The sequence below is a fragment of the Bos indicus genome, chromosome 5 (assembly GCF_029378745.1).
Source record: "Bos indicus isolate NIAB-ARS_2022 breed Sahiwal x Tharparkar chromosome 5, NIAB-ARS_B.indTharparkar_mat_pri_1.0, whole genome shotgun sequence".
Lineage (NCBI taxonomy): Eukaryota > Metazoa > Chordata > Mammalia > Artiodactyla > Bovidae > Bos > Bos indicus.
The window spans coordinates 105,141,513-105,160,731 of record NC_091764.1 but is presented as its reverse complement, the minus strand read 5'-3'; the positions used below and the strand labels follow the sequence as shown (position 1 = coordinate 105,160,731).

The 19,219-nt window shown below is 47.4% G+C and overlaps 1 protein-coding gene across 1 annotated transcript in view; it reads right to left on the bottom strand.

The window, feature by feature from the left end:
- Nucleotides 1-19,219, bottom strand: part of ANO2 (anoctamin 2) — a 337,179-nt gene that overhangs the window by 66,400 nt on the left and 251,560 nt on the right. Inside the window, exons 15-16 of the mRNA XM_070788788.1 lie at nucleotides 15,358-15,432; nucleotides 4,441-4,636 (exon numbers count right to left, since the gene is read on the bottom strand). Of these exons, the coding sequence (XP_070644889.1) occupies nucleotides 4,441-4,636; nucleotides 15,358-15,432 (271 nt within the window). The remainder of the gene's footprint in view (nucleotides 1-4,440; nucleotides 4,637-15,357; nucleotides 15,433-19,219) is intronic.

The window sequence follows — 19,219 nt, the reverse complement described above, 5'->3', positions numbered from 1 at the left end:
TCCCCAGAGACCACCCCCCTCTTGCCCCCTGAACCGTGCCTCGCAACCAGCCATTCTCAAGGGTGGGTGCGTCGATTTTAAAATCTTCTGGAACCTCTGGTGTGTTTTATTCTCCTTTCCCTGCACTTTTAGAATTCCCCAAGGCAAAAGGACAGCTACGTATTACTGAACAGTGGACTGCTATGGTCTCAGCAAGGACACAGAAGCTTCACCGCTCAGTCAGAGGCCCCTGGGCCTGTGGGAGGGTCGAGACCACCGCACCCTCAGGGCTGTTATGAGGATTCCATATACTAACATACATAGTGTGCTTAAAGCAGAGCTTGGAACAGGGTGTGTGTGTGTGTGTGTGTATGTGTGTGTGTGTGTGTGTGTGTGCGTGCGTGTGTCTATACACACATGCCACTACCAACCATGGGCCTTGGTGGAGTTTCTAAACCTCTTCAGACTCCTCATAAATAAAATGAAAGAAACGACCAGGGGCTATTGTGAAAATTGGATGAAACGCTGTATGTACAATGCCCGCCAGGAACACAACGGGTGTCAGAAAATCAAGTCCTTTCTTCTCCTCTCCCTCCTTCCGGCGTGTCCCTGCCCCCAGGATAGCGATGCTCAGGAGCAGGGTACTAGTGCTATTTAAACAAGTCACAAACGCAGCCTCTTCCTAAGAAGTGGAGGCTTTGATCTGACACAATAATTGTGTGTCAGGGACTCACAGTGAGCCCGACCCTGTAACTAGGAGAGGCTTGGTGAAGTGTAAGGAGGAATCTGTAGCCCCACACACAATCCAGAACTAGGCAGAGTTTTGGAAGGGAGAAGAGGAGGAGGGATGGGGGAGGAGGAGGAGAAAGAAGAGAAGGAGCTGGAGGAGCTGGACTTAGGGAACCATGTTGATGAAGACAAGCTGATGGCAGCTGGATCATTCAGCCATGAAGCTTGGTGTCAACCCTGCCTGCCTCACTCAGCCTCGAGCTAGAGGTCATCCCCGCAACTAGAGGATGAGCAGGGGCCCCTTCCAGGCTGAGCCAGATCCAGGCCCATGTGGGTCACGACAAGACCCTGGGCATCCTGCTCCACAACAGGCAGACTCAGAAGCCTGCCATCAAGGGCACAGTGCACCCCATGCCGTGACCCACGGAGGAAGCTGCCATGGTCTGAATGTCTGCATTCCCCTAAATTCACAAGTTGAAATCCTAAGCCCCCAGAGGGGATGGTATGAGGGGGTGGGGACTCTGGGAGGTGCTTAGGTCATAAGGGTGGAGCCCTCAGGAATGGGATTGTGAAACTGGAAGCGTTAATTGCTCAGTCATGTCCAACTCTTTGCGACCGCATAGACTGTGGCCCACCAGGCTCCTCTGTCCATGGGATTCTCCAGGCAAGGATACTGGGGTGGGTTGCCATACCCTCCTCCAGGGGATCTTCCTGACCCAGGGATCGAACCCACGTCTCCTGCATTGTAGGCAGATTCTTTACTGCTGAGCCACCAAGCAATGGGATGAGCGCTCTTATAAAAGACCCCGTGGTGCTCCCAGCCCCTTCCACCACTTGAGGACACAGCAAGGAGGCAGCCATCAGCAGCCCGGAAGAGGCCCTTCACCAGGAGCCGTCTACACTGGTGCCCTCGTCCTGGACTCCAGAGCCCTGAGGCATGAGTTTCTGTTTGTCAACCATCCAGTCCATGGTATTTTGTTATAGCGGCCAGAACAGACTGAGACAGAAGCTGTCCTTGAGCTGATCTTCCTGGTGACCCCAGGGTCTTGCCTCAGACCGTGACCTCCCAAGATGCCAAGCCCCCTCCTGGTCCTGCCCCGTTCTTGCTTCCTCCCTCCTCCAGGAACTGGATCCTGTCCCCGTGACACCCTGTGACCCCTCCAGGAAAGAACACATCACCAGGGACTAAGACAGTCCTTGCCCTGCCTATTCATTGAGACTCACAAACGTCAGGGACTGAAGCTTGTGAACCGGGCCACACACTTAGCACAGTGTGCCTTGGCCAACAAGGTCTCAAAGCATCTCTGTTTCCCTAGCAACCCCGTCCCCCAGTCACGGGCTTCTGCTCAGTCCTTGAACCACCAGGACCTCATCACCTCCAGATGGTGTGTCTTGTGCCCGAGCCCACGACTGCTGTTATCCTGGTCACCAGGAAGACAATCTCCATCTTTATCTATCACTGTGGAGCCCATCCATCACACTCAAGGCAGTCAACAAATTCTGTCTTTTGTCATAAATATTTGTGGCAAGATGGACCTCAGCTAGGCCTAGACCAGGGCCAGTCCAGGGACCTCCCAGGGAATGAGTCTTCCATCGCCCAGCTTTGCAAGAAACACTCAAGAACTCTTGGGGTTGTTTACCCCAGCTGTTTGCACCTGGTGAGCAAAGCACATGGTCACCACCTCCTCATGCACCAGGAGACCAGGGGCAGGATGCCAGACGGGCATTAAAGCCAGCGTGAGAAGGCAGAGGGAGCCCCTGAGCTTGGCAGGACCCTCATTCCACCAGGTACCTTATCCTCAGTTTCATGTTCCTTACAGGCCTGGGGGCTCTGAAACCACACCTCTGCCGGCAGGTCGGCCGGTCACCCTGCTGTGTGTGAGCGTCTCATCAGTGTGTGAACTCTGCCAGTAAGAACAACTCTTGTCTTTGGATCTCTTTGTCACATCTTCCAGTCACTCCTGCATCATGGCAACTCTGCATTTTCCTGGATCATCCCCCTCTCTCTCTCTTTTTAAGTTGGCTGCACCAGGCCTTGGGTGGGACACATGGGACCTTCAGCTGCGGCATGCAGGATCTTAGGTGCAGCATGCGGGGATCTAGTTCCCTAACCAGGGATCCAACCCAGGCCCCCTGCATTGGGAGTGTGGAGTCTTAGCCACTGGACCACCAGGGAAGTCCTTCCCTGGTTCATTTTCACATTTCCTCAAGTCCTTTGGGCAGTAGGCAGGGTTGAAACCACGAATGCATAAAAGCTTGCTTTAGCCTCTCCTGTGGCCTACAGAATACCTTGCCTGATGGTACTCCTTGAAAAAAAAATCTGAATGCGTGAGTGAAAAGAGAGATACATTTCACCCATAAATGCACCAACAACCGTGGGCTAAGATCTACTAGGGAGCAGGCTGGGGAGGAGAGAACTGAGATGTCAGGCGGAAGGGCAGTTCTCCAGGGCTGTGTGGCCTGGCTGGAGTGAGTGGCAGAGACCTTTCTTGGTCATGGAGCGTCCACAAGCTTCCACACGTTTCCAGCCTCTTCCTGATCAGGCTGCTTTTAGCCAGCGTGCTGTGGGCAGAGGTGATGAACTGTCCACAACTGTGACAGCCTCCACATGACCTTTCAGCACTCTCTGTCCCTAACAGGTGCCCACTGCCATTAGTGAAACCTTTCCGAAATTCTCTGCACCCCCAGGAAAGGCTCCCTTGAAGAGGGGGGTTATCTGGTCAAGTGTCCACTTCCAACTTGATAGCACATTAAAAACATCCCTTCACGAATTCTGCTCCCCTGGGGTTACTGAGAGGCTGAGACCATTGGTCCCTAGACTCAGTGAGGGAAAGAGATGCCTCCAGGCCACCCAGGATAAAGACAGTGAGGAGAGGGTCTCAGCTCCCTGCAGCCCCCTCCCCGCCCCGTCCCAACTAAGAAGCACAAGTGCCGGAAAGTGGTGCTCAATCAACAGCAGCTTGTGGCTCGAATGACACGTCTGAACGCTGAGGCCACTGCATTTTTCACTGGCTGGGAGCTTGGGAAGCCCGATACACTCCTTTGAAGTCTGCTCAGAGCCGGGGGAATGCATGGATTTGTGGGGGCCTCTGACAATATGGGGCAGATAAGACCCTCTTGGGCTCAAGTATCAAGAGACTTTCCCAACTTTGTAAATGTTGCTGGGAAAATAAGGAGAAAGAGAACGTGGCCTTTTTTTTTTTTTTTTTTTTTTAAGCAGGAAGTGTTGAAGCCCTTTTGCTTCTAGGTTAGGCTAAAAAGAATAGCATGCTTAGTGGCTAAGTTGTGTCCAACTCTTTGTGACCACATGGACTGTAACCTGCCAGGCTCCTCTGTGCATGGGATTATCCCAGGCAAGAATACTGGAGTGGGGTGCCATTCATTTCCTTCTCCAGGGGATCTTCCCGACACAGGGATGGAACCCACATCTCCTGCACTGGCAGGTGGCTTCTTTACCACTGAGCCACCAGGGAAGCAGAAAGAACAGACCCCATGACTCTCTTGGGGGATACAGAGGCCATCAACTTGGGCTGGGGGACTACTGATTGAGAATATTCCAGGAAGGATTCCTGCCTGGTCAGGACACACCCTGCACCTTCTCGTTTCTCCGCTTCAAGTGCTCTGGACTTCCTTTGCTTTATGTTGGGTCACTGCCGCCAGAAACCCTGCACACACTGAACTGACCTCACCCTAGGGGGTCCCAGGGGAGCGTGGGAGGTGGCGACTCCGTACCGATTTTGGTGAGCCACTTGGCCACGGCACCGTAGATCTCGTCCAGAATGAGAATGACCACCAGGTTGATGATGACTGCCGTGGCCGTCACTGTCACCCGGACGTTGGAGCGTGTGGCCTTGTTGAGAGAGAGAGCAGCCGCAGTAGTGATGCGATAGACGATGACCCCAAAGACGATGGAGAACGTCAAGGCGATCTGTTAGGGAAAACAGGGAGAGTCACAGGTCAGTGGACAGCCGCTGCCCACCTACGGCTAGATTCTGTGCCACATCAGGTAGTGTTAACCTGGGGGACAGCAAGGCACTGCCAACCCCGGAAACTCACGCAAATTCCTGCATGGGGCATTTTCCAGGAGAGACTGTCTCTCCCTTTTACTAGATTCCAAATGGCCTATAACACACAAGCACACACACACAGAGTAAGGTTACCAGTGGGGGGCAGGGCAATACAGGGGTAAGGAAAAGAGTTATTATGGAATTATATTAAATCATGTGTGTGAAACTTCTGGAAATTGTAAAGCATCATAGAATTTAAAAATTTCTCATTCAATTACAAGAAATTGTAAAATTTGTTGTTTAGTCTCTAAGTCACGTCCAACTCCTTGTGACCCCATGGACTGCAGCACGCCAGGCTCCTCTGTCCATACCAGAATAGAGATTCCCTGATAGTTCAGTTGGTAAAGAACCCGCCTGCAATGCAGGAGACTCTGGTTCGATTCCTGGCTTGGGAAGATCCACTGGAGAAGGAATAGGCTACCCATTCCGGTATTCTTGGGCTTCCCTTGCAGCTTAGATGGTAAAGAATCCACCTACAATATGGGAGACCTGGGTTAGATCCCTGGGTTGGGAAGATCCCCTGGAGAAGGGAAAGGCTACCCACTCCAGTATTCTGGCCTGGAGAATTCCATGGACTGTATATCCATGGGGTCACAAAGAGTTAGACACGACTGAGAGACTTTCACTTCACTTCTTCAATACTAGAGTGGGTTGTTATTTCCTTTTCCAGGGGATCTTCCTGACCCAGGGGTCAAACCCACGTCTCCTGTTTGGCAGGAAGGTTCTTTATCACTGAGAAGTCTTATAAATAAAACTAATCTATAAAAATGTAAAAAAAGAAAAGAAGACAGACACTGAATGCATGGTGTAGGACACAGGTGCTGTGATTCCTTTCATTGGGGAGCTTGCACTCTACTATGGGGCTAAGTTCAACCATAGTAAATACTAAATAATAATTAGTGATGGAGTTGTATCAAGTGAACAGTGTTGTTGTGAACACGACTGACAGTACAAAGGAGCTAGGGAAGAGTTTGTGAAGAAGGGGATTTAAAATGCATATTTTAGGGACTTCCCTGGTGATTCAGTGGTTAAGAATCCGCCTTGCAATGCAGGGGACTCCAGCTTGATCCCAGCAAACTAAGATGCCACATGGCAAGGGGCAACCAAGCCTGCGTGCTGCGACTACTAAGACACGCATCTGTTTATTTTAGTCGCTCAGTTGTGTCCAACTCTTTTCTGCCTCCATGGACTATAGCCCACCAGGCTCCTCTGTCTATGAAATTTCACAGGCAAGAATACTGGAGCAGGTTGCCATTTCCTTCTCCAGGGGATCTTCCCGACCCAGGGACTGAACCCATGTCTTCTGTACTGGCAGGCGGATTCTTTACCACTGAGCCACCAGGGAGCCACTGGAGCTATGAAGACCAGGAGCCACAACTAGACAGCCCACGCACAACAACGAAGGATCCATGTGATGCTATGAAGAGCCTGTGTGCCTCAAGTAAACCCAACACAGCCAAATAATATGTAAAAAATGGATAAATAATATTTTAAGAATTCACAAATTAGTTTAAAAATCAAAAATAAAATACATCTTTATTGAAAGGCAACAAGGAGCCATTGAATGTATCTGAGCTGACAAGGGTTAGAGGCAGAGCTTTAGGGGGTGGGTACGAAAGGTGGCTTGAAGGAGAAAAAAGGGAAAGAAATCCAGGGTGAGAATTTTATTTTATTTTATTTTTTTTCAGGATGAGAATTTTAGACTCTTGGTCCTCAGGGTGAGCAAAGCATCACTTTACCAGGCCATTTAAATGGGGGCTGTTGGGGGTCCCTTGGACTGCAAGGAGGCCAAAGCAGTCAATCCTAAAGGAAATCAACCCTGAATATTCATTGGAAGGACTGATGCTGAAGCTCCAATACTTTGACCACCTTATGGGAAGAGCTGACTCATTGGAAAAGATTCTGATGCTGGGAAAGACTGAGGGCAGCAGGAGAAGGGGGCAACAGAGGATGAGATGGTTGGACGGCATCATCGGCTCCATGGATATGAATTTGAGCAAACTCTGGGAGCTGGTGAAGGACAGGGAAGCCTGGAGACCTGCGGTCCATGGGGTTGCAAAGAGTTCAGACTTAGCGACTGAACAACAGACGACAACTGGCACAGAGGTCTCTGGGCACTATGTTTAGAAGGAGAGTTTTTTTTTTGTTTGTTTGTTTTATTTTTAAATTTTACATAATTGTATTAGTTTTGCCAAATATCAAAATGAATCCGCCACAGGTATACATGTGTTCCCCATCCTGAACCCTCCTCCCTCCTCCTTCCCCATACCATCCCTCTGGGTCGTCCCAGTGCACTAGCCCCAAGCATCCAGTATCGTGCATCGAACCTGGACTGGCATCTCGTTTCATACATGATATTTTACATGTTTCAATGCCATTCTCCCAAATCCTCCCACCCTCTCCCTCTCCCATAGAGTCCATAAGACTGTTCTATACATCAGTGTCTCTTTTGCTGTCTCATACACAGGGTTATTGTTACCACCTTTCTAAATTCCATATATATGCATTAGTATACTGTATTGGTGTTTTTCGTTCTGGCTTACTTCACTCTGTATAATAGGCTCCAGTTTCATTCACCTCATTAGAACTGATTCAAATGTTTTCTTTTTAATGGCTGAGTAATACTCCATTGTGTATATGTACCACAGCTTTCTTATCCATTCATCTGCTGATGGACATCTAGGTTGCTTCCATGTCCTGGCTATTATAAACAGTGCTGCGATGAACATTGGGGTACACGTGTCTCTTTCCCTTCTGGTTTCCTCAGTGTGTATGCTCAGCAGTGGGGTTGCTGGATCATAAGGCAGTTCTATTTCCAGTTTTTTAAGGAATCTCCACACTGTTCTCCATAGTGGCTGTAGTAGTTTGCATTCCCACCAACAGTGTAAGAGGGTTCCCTTTTCTCCACACCCTCTCCAGCATTTATTACTTGTAGACTTTTGGATCGCAGCCATTCTGACTGGTGTGAAATGGTACCTCATAGTGGTTTTGATTTGCATTTCTCTGATAATGAGTGATGTTGAGCATCTTTTCATGTGTTTGTTAGCCCTCTGTATGTCTTCTTTGGAGAAATGTCTATTTAGTTCTTTGGCCCATTTTTTGATTGGGTCATTTATTTTTCTGGAGTTGAGCTGTAGGAGTTGCTTGTATATTTTTGAGATTAGTTGTTTGTCAGTTGCTTCATTTGCTGTTATTTTCTCCCATTCTGAAGGCTGTCTTTTCACCTTGCTAATAGTTTCCTTTGATGTGCAGAAGCTTTTAAGGTTAATTAGGTCCCATTTGTTTATTTTTGCTTTTATTTCCAATATTCTGGGAGGTGGGTCATAGAGGATCCTGCTGTGATGTATGTCAGAGAGTGTTTTGCCTATGTTCTCCTCTAGGAGTTTTATAGTTTCTGGTCTTACATTGAGATCTTTAATCCATTTTGAGTTTATTTTTGTGTATGGTGTTAGAAAGTGTTCTAGTTTCATTCTTTTACAAGTGGTTGACCAGATTTCCCAGCACCACTTGTTAAAGAGATTGTCTCTAATCCATTGTATATTCTTGCCTCCTTTGTCAAAGATAAGGTGTCCATATATGTGTGGATTTATCTCTGGGCTTTCTATTTTGTTCCATTGATCTATATTTCTGTCTTTGTGCCAGTACCATACTGTCTTGATAACTGTGGCTTTGTAGTAGAGCCTGAAGTCAGGTAGATTGATTCCTCCAGTTCCATTCTTCTTTCTCAAGATCGCTTTGGCTATTCAAGGTTTTTTGTATTTCCATACAAATTGTGAAATTACTTGTTCTAGCTCTGTGAAGAATACTGTTGGTAGCTTGATAAGGATTGCATTGAATCTATAAATTGCTTTGGGTAGTATACTCATTTTCACTATATTGATTCTTCCAATCCGTGAACATGGTATATTTCTCCATCTATTAGTGTTCTCTTTGATTTCTTTCACCAGTGTTTTATAGTTTTCTATATATAGGTCTTTAGTTTCTTTAGGTAGATATATTCCTAAGTATTTTATTCTTTCCATTGCAATGGTGAATGGAATTGTTTCCTTAATTTCTCTTTCTGTTTTCTCATTATTAGTGTATAGGAATGCAAGGGATTTCTGTGTGTTGATTTTATATCCTGCAACTAACACCTATCCTGCTCAAACTCTTCCAGAAAATTGCAGAGGAAGGTAAACTTCCAAACTCATTCTATGAGGCCACCATCACTCTAATACCAAAACCTGACAAAGATCCCACAAAAAAAGAAAACTACAGGCCAATATCACTGATGATGCAAAAATCCTTAACAAAATTCTAGCAATCAGAATCCAACAACACATTAAAAAGATCATACACCATGACCAAGTGGGCTTTATCCCAGGGATGCAAGGATTCTTCAATATCCGCAAATCAATCAATGTAATACACCACATTAACAAATTGAAAAATAAAAACCATATGATTATGTCAATAGATGCAGAGAAAGCCTTTGACAAAATTCAACATCCATTTATGATAAAAACTCTCCAGAAAGCAGGAATAGAAGGAACATACCTCAACATAATAAAAGCTATATATGACAAACCCACAGCAAACATTATCCTCAATGGTGAAAAATTGAAAGCATTTCCTCTAAAGTCAGGAACAAGACAAGGGTGCCCACTTTCACCATTACTATTCAACATAGTTTTGGAAGTTTTGGCCACAGCAATCAGAGCAGAAAAAGAAATAAAAGGAATCCAAATTGGAAAAGAAGAAGTAAAACTCTCACTATTTGCAGATGACATGATCCTCTACATAGAAAACCCTAAAGACTCCACTAGAAAATTAGGAGAGTTTACCAGCCACTTGACCTGGAGGGCCAGCCCTACTTCCTTTTTCCAGAACCTAAGAACGACGAGACTCCCTCTCCCCTCCCATCACAGTCAAGGAGGGGCCGTTTCCATGAAGCACAAGGATGTGAGGGGCAGAAGGTGGAGGGGATCGGCTAGGTGTGTGACCTGCTCAGGTCAAGGCTCTAATTCCTTTCCATCGGTAGAGTCTTCTTTCTTGAATTCTTTCTGCAAAAGGAGGCAGTTCAAGTCACATCCCCTCTGGGTGGGGAAGGAGGGGTGGATGCTGGCTGGGGAGGACGAAATGAAAAACATGGGGAGAGAAAGAGCCAGGTGAAAGGTTCCTGTGAGAAAACACACTGCCCTGGACTGTGGTGTCCCCTCTCTAGAAAGGAGGGGAGGAAGAGGGTAGGGGATGGGGGTGGTGAGGGGAGAGGAGGAGGGTGGAGCCTCTGGCCCCTGCAGCCCGTGAATGACACCTGGGTGGGCTGCGCTGGAGAATGGGTTGCAGATGTGGCCACGTGCAGAAGTCCCGGGCCACCAGGGGTGCCGGTGACAGCCTCAGCCGTGTACTGTGCATCCTCGTGTGCTTTACAAACATGTGTCTGTGGACGATGGTGAGAAAAAGGGGCCCCTCTGTAAGGAAGGCAGGATGGCAGTGGCCCTGGGGAGAGGGAAGCTGTGTGTGTGCAGGGGGTGGGGGGGGGGTGGGTGGAGGAGAGGTTAGATGAGAAAAACACTTGGTGGGAGGCCCCTCCCCTGATGGGGTGTGGGCGGGGTGGTAGAATCTCAGCCCCCAGGACCGGGGAGGGATGAGGACCCTGGACATAGGGAAACCTGGACATGACATCACTGCCCACCAACAACAGAGACATCCCACCTCCCTCTCCTCTGGGATCGTCACAGCCAGACAGCAAGGGCCTGGAAAACATGCTGTGAGATTCTTTCCCCTCAAAATCGCCTTTGCAGTGAAGGCCAGTGATGGAAGCATTGATGCAGCAAAGTGGAGAGACCAGGGCATCGAAGAGTGTGTGTGTTTGTGTGTGCGCGCACACACCTAGGGCTAGGTGTACAGAGAGGATGGGGGAAACAGCCATGGCAAAAACATCCCCTGTTTTGGGGTCCTAGGGGTGGGGAGGAGACCAGCTTCCACCTCCTTCTTTAAGACGCCCCCCTGCCGCCAAGCTGAGGACAGAGCATGCTTCCTGGTCACCCAAAGTGTGGTTTGGACCCCGCCGTCTCGCCTGTGAGCTTGAGAAACAGGCGAATAGTCTAGACCTACCGGCTCAGAATCCTCACTTCTTGAGATTCTTCCTCTTCTAGAGGCCCTGCTCCACTCACTCAGGGCACCCCTTTTCCCCACCCTCTCTCCTTCTTGGCTCCACCTTCATGCCCCTCTTCAGCACCCAGATGCTGTGCTCTGCCACCCCAACTTCCCTGGTCTTGATTTTCCATCCCACTCTTCTGAACCTCTCCTTTGGTGTCTCCCACAAACACCTCAAGATTCGCAATTTTCAAGTGGGAAGAGCTTGGAGAGCACCGACCCCATGCCAGGATCAATTTGCAGGTGAGGAAACAGGTGTAGGAGGTGATTTGCTCAAGCTCACAAGGCACATATTACAAACCCAGCTCCCAGATCATGGTAGAAACTAAGGAATTTCAGCCTTTAGGGATCATCCACATCCAGCCTTTGATCTCACAGACAAGGAAAACGAGGACCAAGAAGCAGCAATGGGACTGGTCCGAGGTCCGCGAGATACATGGCAAAGCCATCATCATCAACAACAACAGTTGATCCACAGAGGGAGAATGGACACACGCCCACGTATGGCTGAGTTGCTTTGCTGTCAACCCGAAACTAGCATGACATTGTTCATCAGCTGTACGCATAGTCAACAAAAAGAGTACAGAATGCAGCGCTTGGAAACAGCAGAAGGATCTCTGTTAATTTCCAAGGCAAACTACTGAACATCACAGTAACCCAAGTCTATGCCTCAACCACTTCAAAGAAGCTGAACGATTCTATGAAGACCTACAAGATCTTCTAGAACTAATACCAAAAAAAAGATGTGATTTTCACCATAGAGGATTGAAATGCAAAAGGAAGTCAAGAGATACCCGGAATAACAAGCAAGGTTGGCCTTGGAGTACAAAGTGAAGCAAGGCAAAGGCTAACAGAGTTTTGTCAAGAGAACATCCTGATCATAATAAACACCCTTTTCCAACAAACCAAGAGACGACCCTACATATAGACATCACCAGATGATCAATACCAAAATCACATTGATTATGTTCTTTGCAACCAAAGATGGAGGAGCTCTATACAGTCAGTAAACACAAGACCTGGAGCTGACTGTGGCTCAGATTACGAGCTCCTATTGCAAAATTAAATTGAAGAAAGTAGGGAAAACCACTAGACCATTCACACATGCGCTAAATCAAATCCCTCATTATCATACAGTGGAGGTGACAAATAGATTCAAGAGATTAGATCTGATAGACAAAGGTCCTGAGGAACTATGGATGGAGGTTCATAACACTGCACGGGACACAGTGACCAAAACCATCCCAAAGAAGAGGAAATACAACAATACTCCAATATAAAATAAAAAGCTAAAAAAAACTCTAGTGTAATACAAAACATGTTCTAATCACTACATCCAATTATCAAGAAAACAAAATAGCTCTCACATTAATTGCTTTAAGCATAGCATAATGAATAATTAAAAATTACAGACTAATGTTTCAGCAACATGCTATCAAAAAAGACAAAGGCCAACAAACAGTGACTTTATCTACTCACAGATTCTACCCACATTTCCCATGGTCATTTTGAAGAACATGCCTCTCACTAAATATCACTTGATTAAGGCGAGATATTACTGAACTTTAAGCTAATGCTTATAATAACTCAATTAATCGGATGAATGGTATTACATATTCATAAAATATCAGTATTAAAAAACCAGCTAATCCATGTGTGCCCTCCTGATTTCATTATTGCAGCCACACCTACTTTAGCATGATTTCTTATAGTAACCACACGTGCTACAGCTTTGGTAGATACAATTTAGTTCCATCCAGGATCTGAATTCTTCTCTATGGTTCCAAGCTCAACCCAGGACTTTTGGCACCAAATCCAGCACTCTTCTCATCACTCTGGCTGTGTTATTGATTTTGTTTATTAAATTCAACAAGTGTTTTCTGACCACTTACTGCACCATGTGAGCTGTATTTCATGTTTGTGATCAGGTCCCCCAGCTGGACCAAAAGGGGAAATTGATCATGTACTTCTCTCTGTGCCTTTTGCAACTACAGAGAGGTGCCTCCTGCATGGAACATGTTTGGTAAAGATTTGCTGACCCTCAGCTCTGGCAGTTTCCCCCTCCTGCATGTGGTCACCTATCATGGCCTCTGGGTCTCTTGGTGGGTCTTTTTTAATACATTTTTTTTGGCCAATTCCCTGACCAGGGATCAAACCTGTACTCCCTGCAGTGGACACTCAGAGTCCTAATCACTGGACCACCAGGGGAGCCTCTTTAATACAATGTTTAAACTTTACTTTCCATTTACAGTTATTACAAAATATTGGCTGTGTTCCCCAAGTTGCACAGTACATTCTTGTGGCTCTTAGTGTTTGAATTCCATAATCTTACATCTGGATACAGCCAAATTGCAGTGGAAGCCATGTTATGGAGCCCAGAGTCCTAATTTCACACAATGAGAGACACAGGAGGGACAGCTAATCTGGTCCCTACCCTCTGGGACTTGCATTCTGAATGGAAGTTGAGAAGACCATGGCACCCATACAATAAGGGTGCGCTCCCTTGGAAAAGGGACTGGCTACCCACTCCAGTATTCTTGCCTGGGAAATCCCATGGACAGAGGAGCCTGGAGGGCTACAGTCCATGGAGTCATAAAGAGTAGACATGACTGAAACGACTGAGCAGGCACACTGAGACCCTGCACACTCCCTAAATTGTCAGCATCACCACCCTTGGATCCAAACAGACCCAGTGTTGTGGCTGTTTTGAAACTTTGCAGAAGAAAGAAGAATGCAAAACTGTCACGACCTTGATCTTTACCACATACCCCTGACCATAGTCCTGGCTATAAGACCTCTTCCTACTCCCCAGGGAAGGGGGCACAGTTCTTGAGGCGCAAGACTACTGTGCTCCCTCTCTGCCTGGCAAAGAAATAAAGCCACTTTCTTCCTTCTTGGAAGGACAGATGCTGAAGCTGAAGTTCCAATACTTCGGCCACCCGATGAGAAGAACTGACTAATTAGAAAAGACCCTGATGCTGGGAAAGATGGAAGGCAGAAGGAGAAGGGGATGACAGAGGATAAGAAAGTTGGATAGCATCACCAACTCGATGGACATGAGTTTGAGCAAGCTCCAGGAGATAGTGAAGAACAGGGAAGCCTGGCGTGCTGCAGTCCCTGCGGTCACAAGCAGTCGGACACAACTGAGTGACTGAATTGAAAGGTCTCCATATTTCTGTTCAGCATCCGTGAACACAGAACAAAGATTTTGGCCTCAAGATGTGATGCCTTTAAAGAGTTTTGAGCAGAGGAGTAATGTGATGTGACCTAGATTTGGAAAAGATCAGCAGGCTGGGGCCAGAGTAACAGCAGGGAGCTGAGTTAGGAGGCCACTTGATAATCCAAGTGATGGAGGAGGGTTTCTGATGACTGGTCTCTGATATACAAACATGAGCCAATGGTTATCTTGGGCGTGGGAGGAAAGTTTAGGCACCCTGCTCTAAAGGGAGAGAATTGCCTCTGATAATCCTCCCATAGAAAAAGGACACAAAAAGAGGATTCATTCAAAAAGGAAAAGAGCATTAGCTCCATACGCTGGGTTGGAGAAGAAAGAGAAGCTTCATCTTTGTCCAGCCAGGCCTCTTCCATGGATGAGGAAGATGAACGCTGCACTGCACTTTTCTTGGCTCTCATCACTCCATGAAAAATACCCCCAACAGATGACAGACTGGCATCGCTAAAAGCCTCCTCATGGTCATGGTCGTGGCATCTTCTGCCAAGGGTTAGTCACTACGGGTAGAAGAGGAAATGATACTGGATACTCAACTTCATTGCCAAAGGTGCCCTGGGCTAATTCTGTAACAATAAAAGCCACTCTTTTACAAACATCATCCTGACCCCTTTATTTCAAATTCCACACCTTGTTCTAGGGTAATGCCAAGCCCCTTCTGGAGACTGGATTTTTTAAAAAATGAAAAAAAAATGGGGGGAAAAGTTAGCATAATATAAGGATTTAAAAAAAAAACAAACTGGTAGGGGGCTATATAATTTATTATCCAACTTGGAATGCATTTTAATAATTTTATTCATCTGTTTATTTTTGCCTGTGCTGGGTCTTCATTGCTGTGCAAGCTTTTCTCCAGTTGGGGTGAGCAGGGGCTACTCTTCGTTGCATTGTGTGGCCTTCTCCTGGCAGTGGCTTCTCTTGCTGCGGAGCAGGGACTCGAGGCACAAGGGCTTTGGTAGTTGCAGCACGTAGGCTCAGGGTCACACTTCCTGGGCTCTGTGCACCAACGCTCAATAGTTGTGGTGCACAGGTTTCCCAGCATGTGGGATCTTCCTGGACCAGCAGTCGAACCTGTCTCCTGTCCCTCTGAGAGGACCATGGCTTCATCTTCACTAGCCCCTCATCATCCTCGAAACATCACAGACTAACACCCCCAGCATTCACACAGCAGGATCCCCATGCACATGGCAGAACCAGGTATTCCCACCAGGAAATTACCATGAACAAGATGGAGGCGAAGTTCATCAGGTAACCTGGGAAACGATCTTTCCAGGTCAGCTTATCTTCATCGTCCTGGGGAGAAACAGGAGAACAGTGACCATCAGATGCTGTAAGTAACAGATATAAAATGTCCCTCAGTTTTCCATAAATGTGTGTATCATTCATCACTCTACTTAGAGACGTTTTTGGTCTCTGATGCCTTACCTTCCACATCAACAACAGCTCTCCTAATTCTGTGACTTCTAGATCTGATTTCAGCCTCACACTGGGCTAAAGTTTCAGTTCAACCGCTCTATCTGCTGTGCGATCTTTGCTGTGCCTCTTAACATTTCTTTCTATTTCTTCATCTGCTAAATGGGCACAGTCATGACCCTCATCCTGACTCATGCACAAGATGGTTTTATTTGCTTTATTTTAATGAGAAACACACGAACGTGGTAAAGTGGGGGACAAATGATAGATACAAATGACCACAGAGCAGCATCCTAGAATAGATCATCATTTATATCAGACATCACCACTGACCTCAGATCCCGAGTGTGCAAATTACCCACAATTTTTGTTCTTCAAAGAACCTGTACGTGTTGTTATTTGTTCCCTCCAAAACAACTGTTCTCCCCTGGTCACAAAGGCAGACAACTCAAGGTGCAGGCTCAGCTGAGGCCTTGCTATCAGTCTGGCTGAGAACCAGACTCCATCCAGTTCACCCCCTGCTCTCTTGGGACCTCCATATCCCTGACCACATCCGCCTTCCCTGCCCGCTTAGATCCCTCACCTGGTAGGGTGAAGCCCACCAGGTACGAGGGGTAAAAACCTCTGCCAATTAACTGCCACATAATTTTAGCCTGGGCACTGGATTTGATGCTTTTGAACTGTGGTGTTGGAGAAGACTCTTCAGGGCCCCTTGGACTGCAAGGAGATCAGAGAAGTCAATCCTAAAGGAAGTCAACCCTGAATATTCATTGGAAGGACTGATGCTGAAGCTCCAATACTTTGACCACCTTATGGGAAGAGCTGACTCATTGGAAAAGATCCTGATGCTGGGAAAGACTGAAGGCGGGAGGAGAAGGGGACGACAGAGGATGAGACGGTTGGATGGCATCGTCGACTTGATGGACGTGAGTTTGAGCAAACCCTGGGAGATGATGATGGACAGGGAAGCCTGGCGTGCTGCAGTCCATGAAGTCATGAAGAGTCGGACATGACTGAACGACTGAACAACTGGATTTCTTTGAGCTGCCATTCTTTACAATTAGAATGGATATAGTGCCCTGCCAACTACAAGGTTGCCTCGAAGGCCAGCTAAACCCATGCTGGGGAGGATGCAGTGGAAAGGGCAAAGCCCTCCACGCTGGCGAGGTAGGGCTCCTGCATTTCTGCAGCCTGTCTAACTCAGCAAGCCAGCATTCCAGGCCCCTTTCTGCTTCTCTCTCCCTCCTCACCAGATTTCAGAACACACCTGATCTGACTCTAGCAACAGTGCCATCTAGGCTTTGAAAGCTTGTACTGTAGGCTTCCCCAGTGGCTCAGCAGTAAAGAATCTGCCTGCAATGCAGGAGACTCAGATTCGATCCCTGTGTCAGAAGATCCCCTAGAGGAGGAAATGACAACCCACTCCAGTATTCTTGCCTGGAGAATCCCACAGAGGAGCCTGGCGGGCTACAGTCCATAGGGTCGCAAAGAGTCAGACATGACTGAGCGACGAAACCACCATCACCACTGTAAGTGAAGGGCCTTCTTGGCCTGAAAATCTTCCTAAAAGCCTCTGTGAGCCAACTGTGTGCAGACTTTGTGGCCATGCACAGTGGGGAGACAGAGGACAGTGGATATAGTCACTGTCCCCAGGGGGCTCCCTGTTTAATGGGATGGGAGTGATATGGGAGGAATCCCGTGCCAGTTCAGGAATGTGGGTTATCCTGGGAGTGAGCCTGGGTGGGATTTGAGGAAAGGAATGGTATATCTTTCTCAAGACATGTCTGGAGCTAAGCATAGGGCTGAGGTGACTACAACGGGGTGGAAATAAGCATTAACAGCTCGGTGGTCTGTAATGACCTAGAGGGGTGGGAGGGAGGTCCAAGAGGGAGGGGATAAATGCATAAAGTGAAATGTTAGTCATTCAGTTGTGCCCAACTCTTCAAGACCCCATGGACTATAGCCCACCAGGCTCCTCTGTCCATGGAATTCTCAAGGCAAGAAACACTGGAATGGGTAGCCATGCCCTTCTCTAGGGGATCTTATAGCTGATTCACTTCAGTCTACAGCAGAAAATAACACAACAGTGTAAAGCAATTATATCCCAATTTTTTAAAAAAGAGCTTTAAGGCTGGAGTCATTCAGTGACCAACGCTCTCATGTACCCATGACGTCAACAAGGGATGCTCGGTTTCTCATAGGCTCCGATAGGATCAGGTCTCCAGACTCTGAGCCCAGCAGACTTTCCATCACACAGTGAGAACAAGGTCACTGCAGGTCATGACCATCCTGCACAGGTGGGACTATAAAAACCTATTTCTGTTAGGACTGAAGCAAGTCCTCTAAATGAGGCCAGACATCAAAAGGGACTAGTATTTCTTTCTCTCTGCCTTCAGTATTCATTCTTTTTTTATTTGTTTTCTTTTTAATATTTATTTATTTATTTGGCTGTGTCGGGTCTTAGTTGCAGCCCACAGGATCTTTGCTATGTCATGTAGGATTTTTCATTGCAGCACATGGATTCTCTAGTTGTAGTACACAGTCTCAGTACTTGCAGGCACACACGCTTAGCTGTTTTGCAGGTGGGATCTTAGTTCCCTGACCAGGGATAAAACCCGCATCCCTTGCATTGCAAGGTGAATTCTTAACCACTGGACCACCAGGGAAGTCCCCAGTACTCATTCTTAATTTCAATCACACTAGTGGTCTCTTGGCTTCCCAGGTGGCTCTAATGGTAAAGAATCTGCCTGCCAATGCAGGAGAAGCAAGAGATTCAGTTTCAGCCCCTGGTTCAGGAAGATACCCTACAGAAAAAAATGGCAATGCACTCCAGTATTCTTGCCTGGAGAATCCCATGGACAGAGGAGCCTGGTGGGCTAAAGTCCATGGGGTCACGAAGAGTAGGACACGATTGAGCACAGTGGTATCTTACTTTAAGATTCTGATTAGAAAACTGAAGAGGGGTGGGTAGATGATAACTCTGTGGGGATTATGAAAAGAAGTCTAGGGTTATGTGGGGCTCATCTGGAGGCCTCTCTCATTATGATTACGGTCTGGATGATTCTCTGACTCTTTTACTGCCTTCTTGTCTGGGGATGAGAGGTTCTGCCTTGAGAATCAGCAAGCCAGGTGTGCTCAGAAATGCCAGCGATGAGCAGGGAAGGGGAAGCTCCAGTTACAGGTTCTGTGTCTCCAGTTCCTCCCCAGTGGGGCTCCCTGAGTAGGGAGCAGGGCAAGGAGAGATAGAAAGACCTGTGCGTGGTCCAAGAAATCAGGGGAAGGGGCAAGGAAGCAGTCAGTGAGGATGAGACTGGGCTCAGAATGGTCCTCAGAGACAAGATGTACAGTTTTAGAATAAATGGGAGAAAAGGAAGTGCAAGCAGAGAAGTAGGAAACACAGCCCCAGATGAAAAAGGCTCTAAAAATAAGTATAATAGTAGAGGATGACTAGCAAACCCAAGGGCCGGGCCAGGGGGCAGAGAGGGTTTTGGCCAAGGTTCCTGCCAAGTGTTATCCACCTTCTTAAGGCCAGGGATGAGGTGCGTTCAGACCAGCCTCTATGCATGCTAAGTCACTAAAGTCATGTCCGACTCTTTGGGACCCCATGGACAATAGCCCTCCAGGCTCCTCTGTCCATGGGATTCTCCAGGCACCAACACTGGAGTGG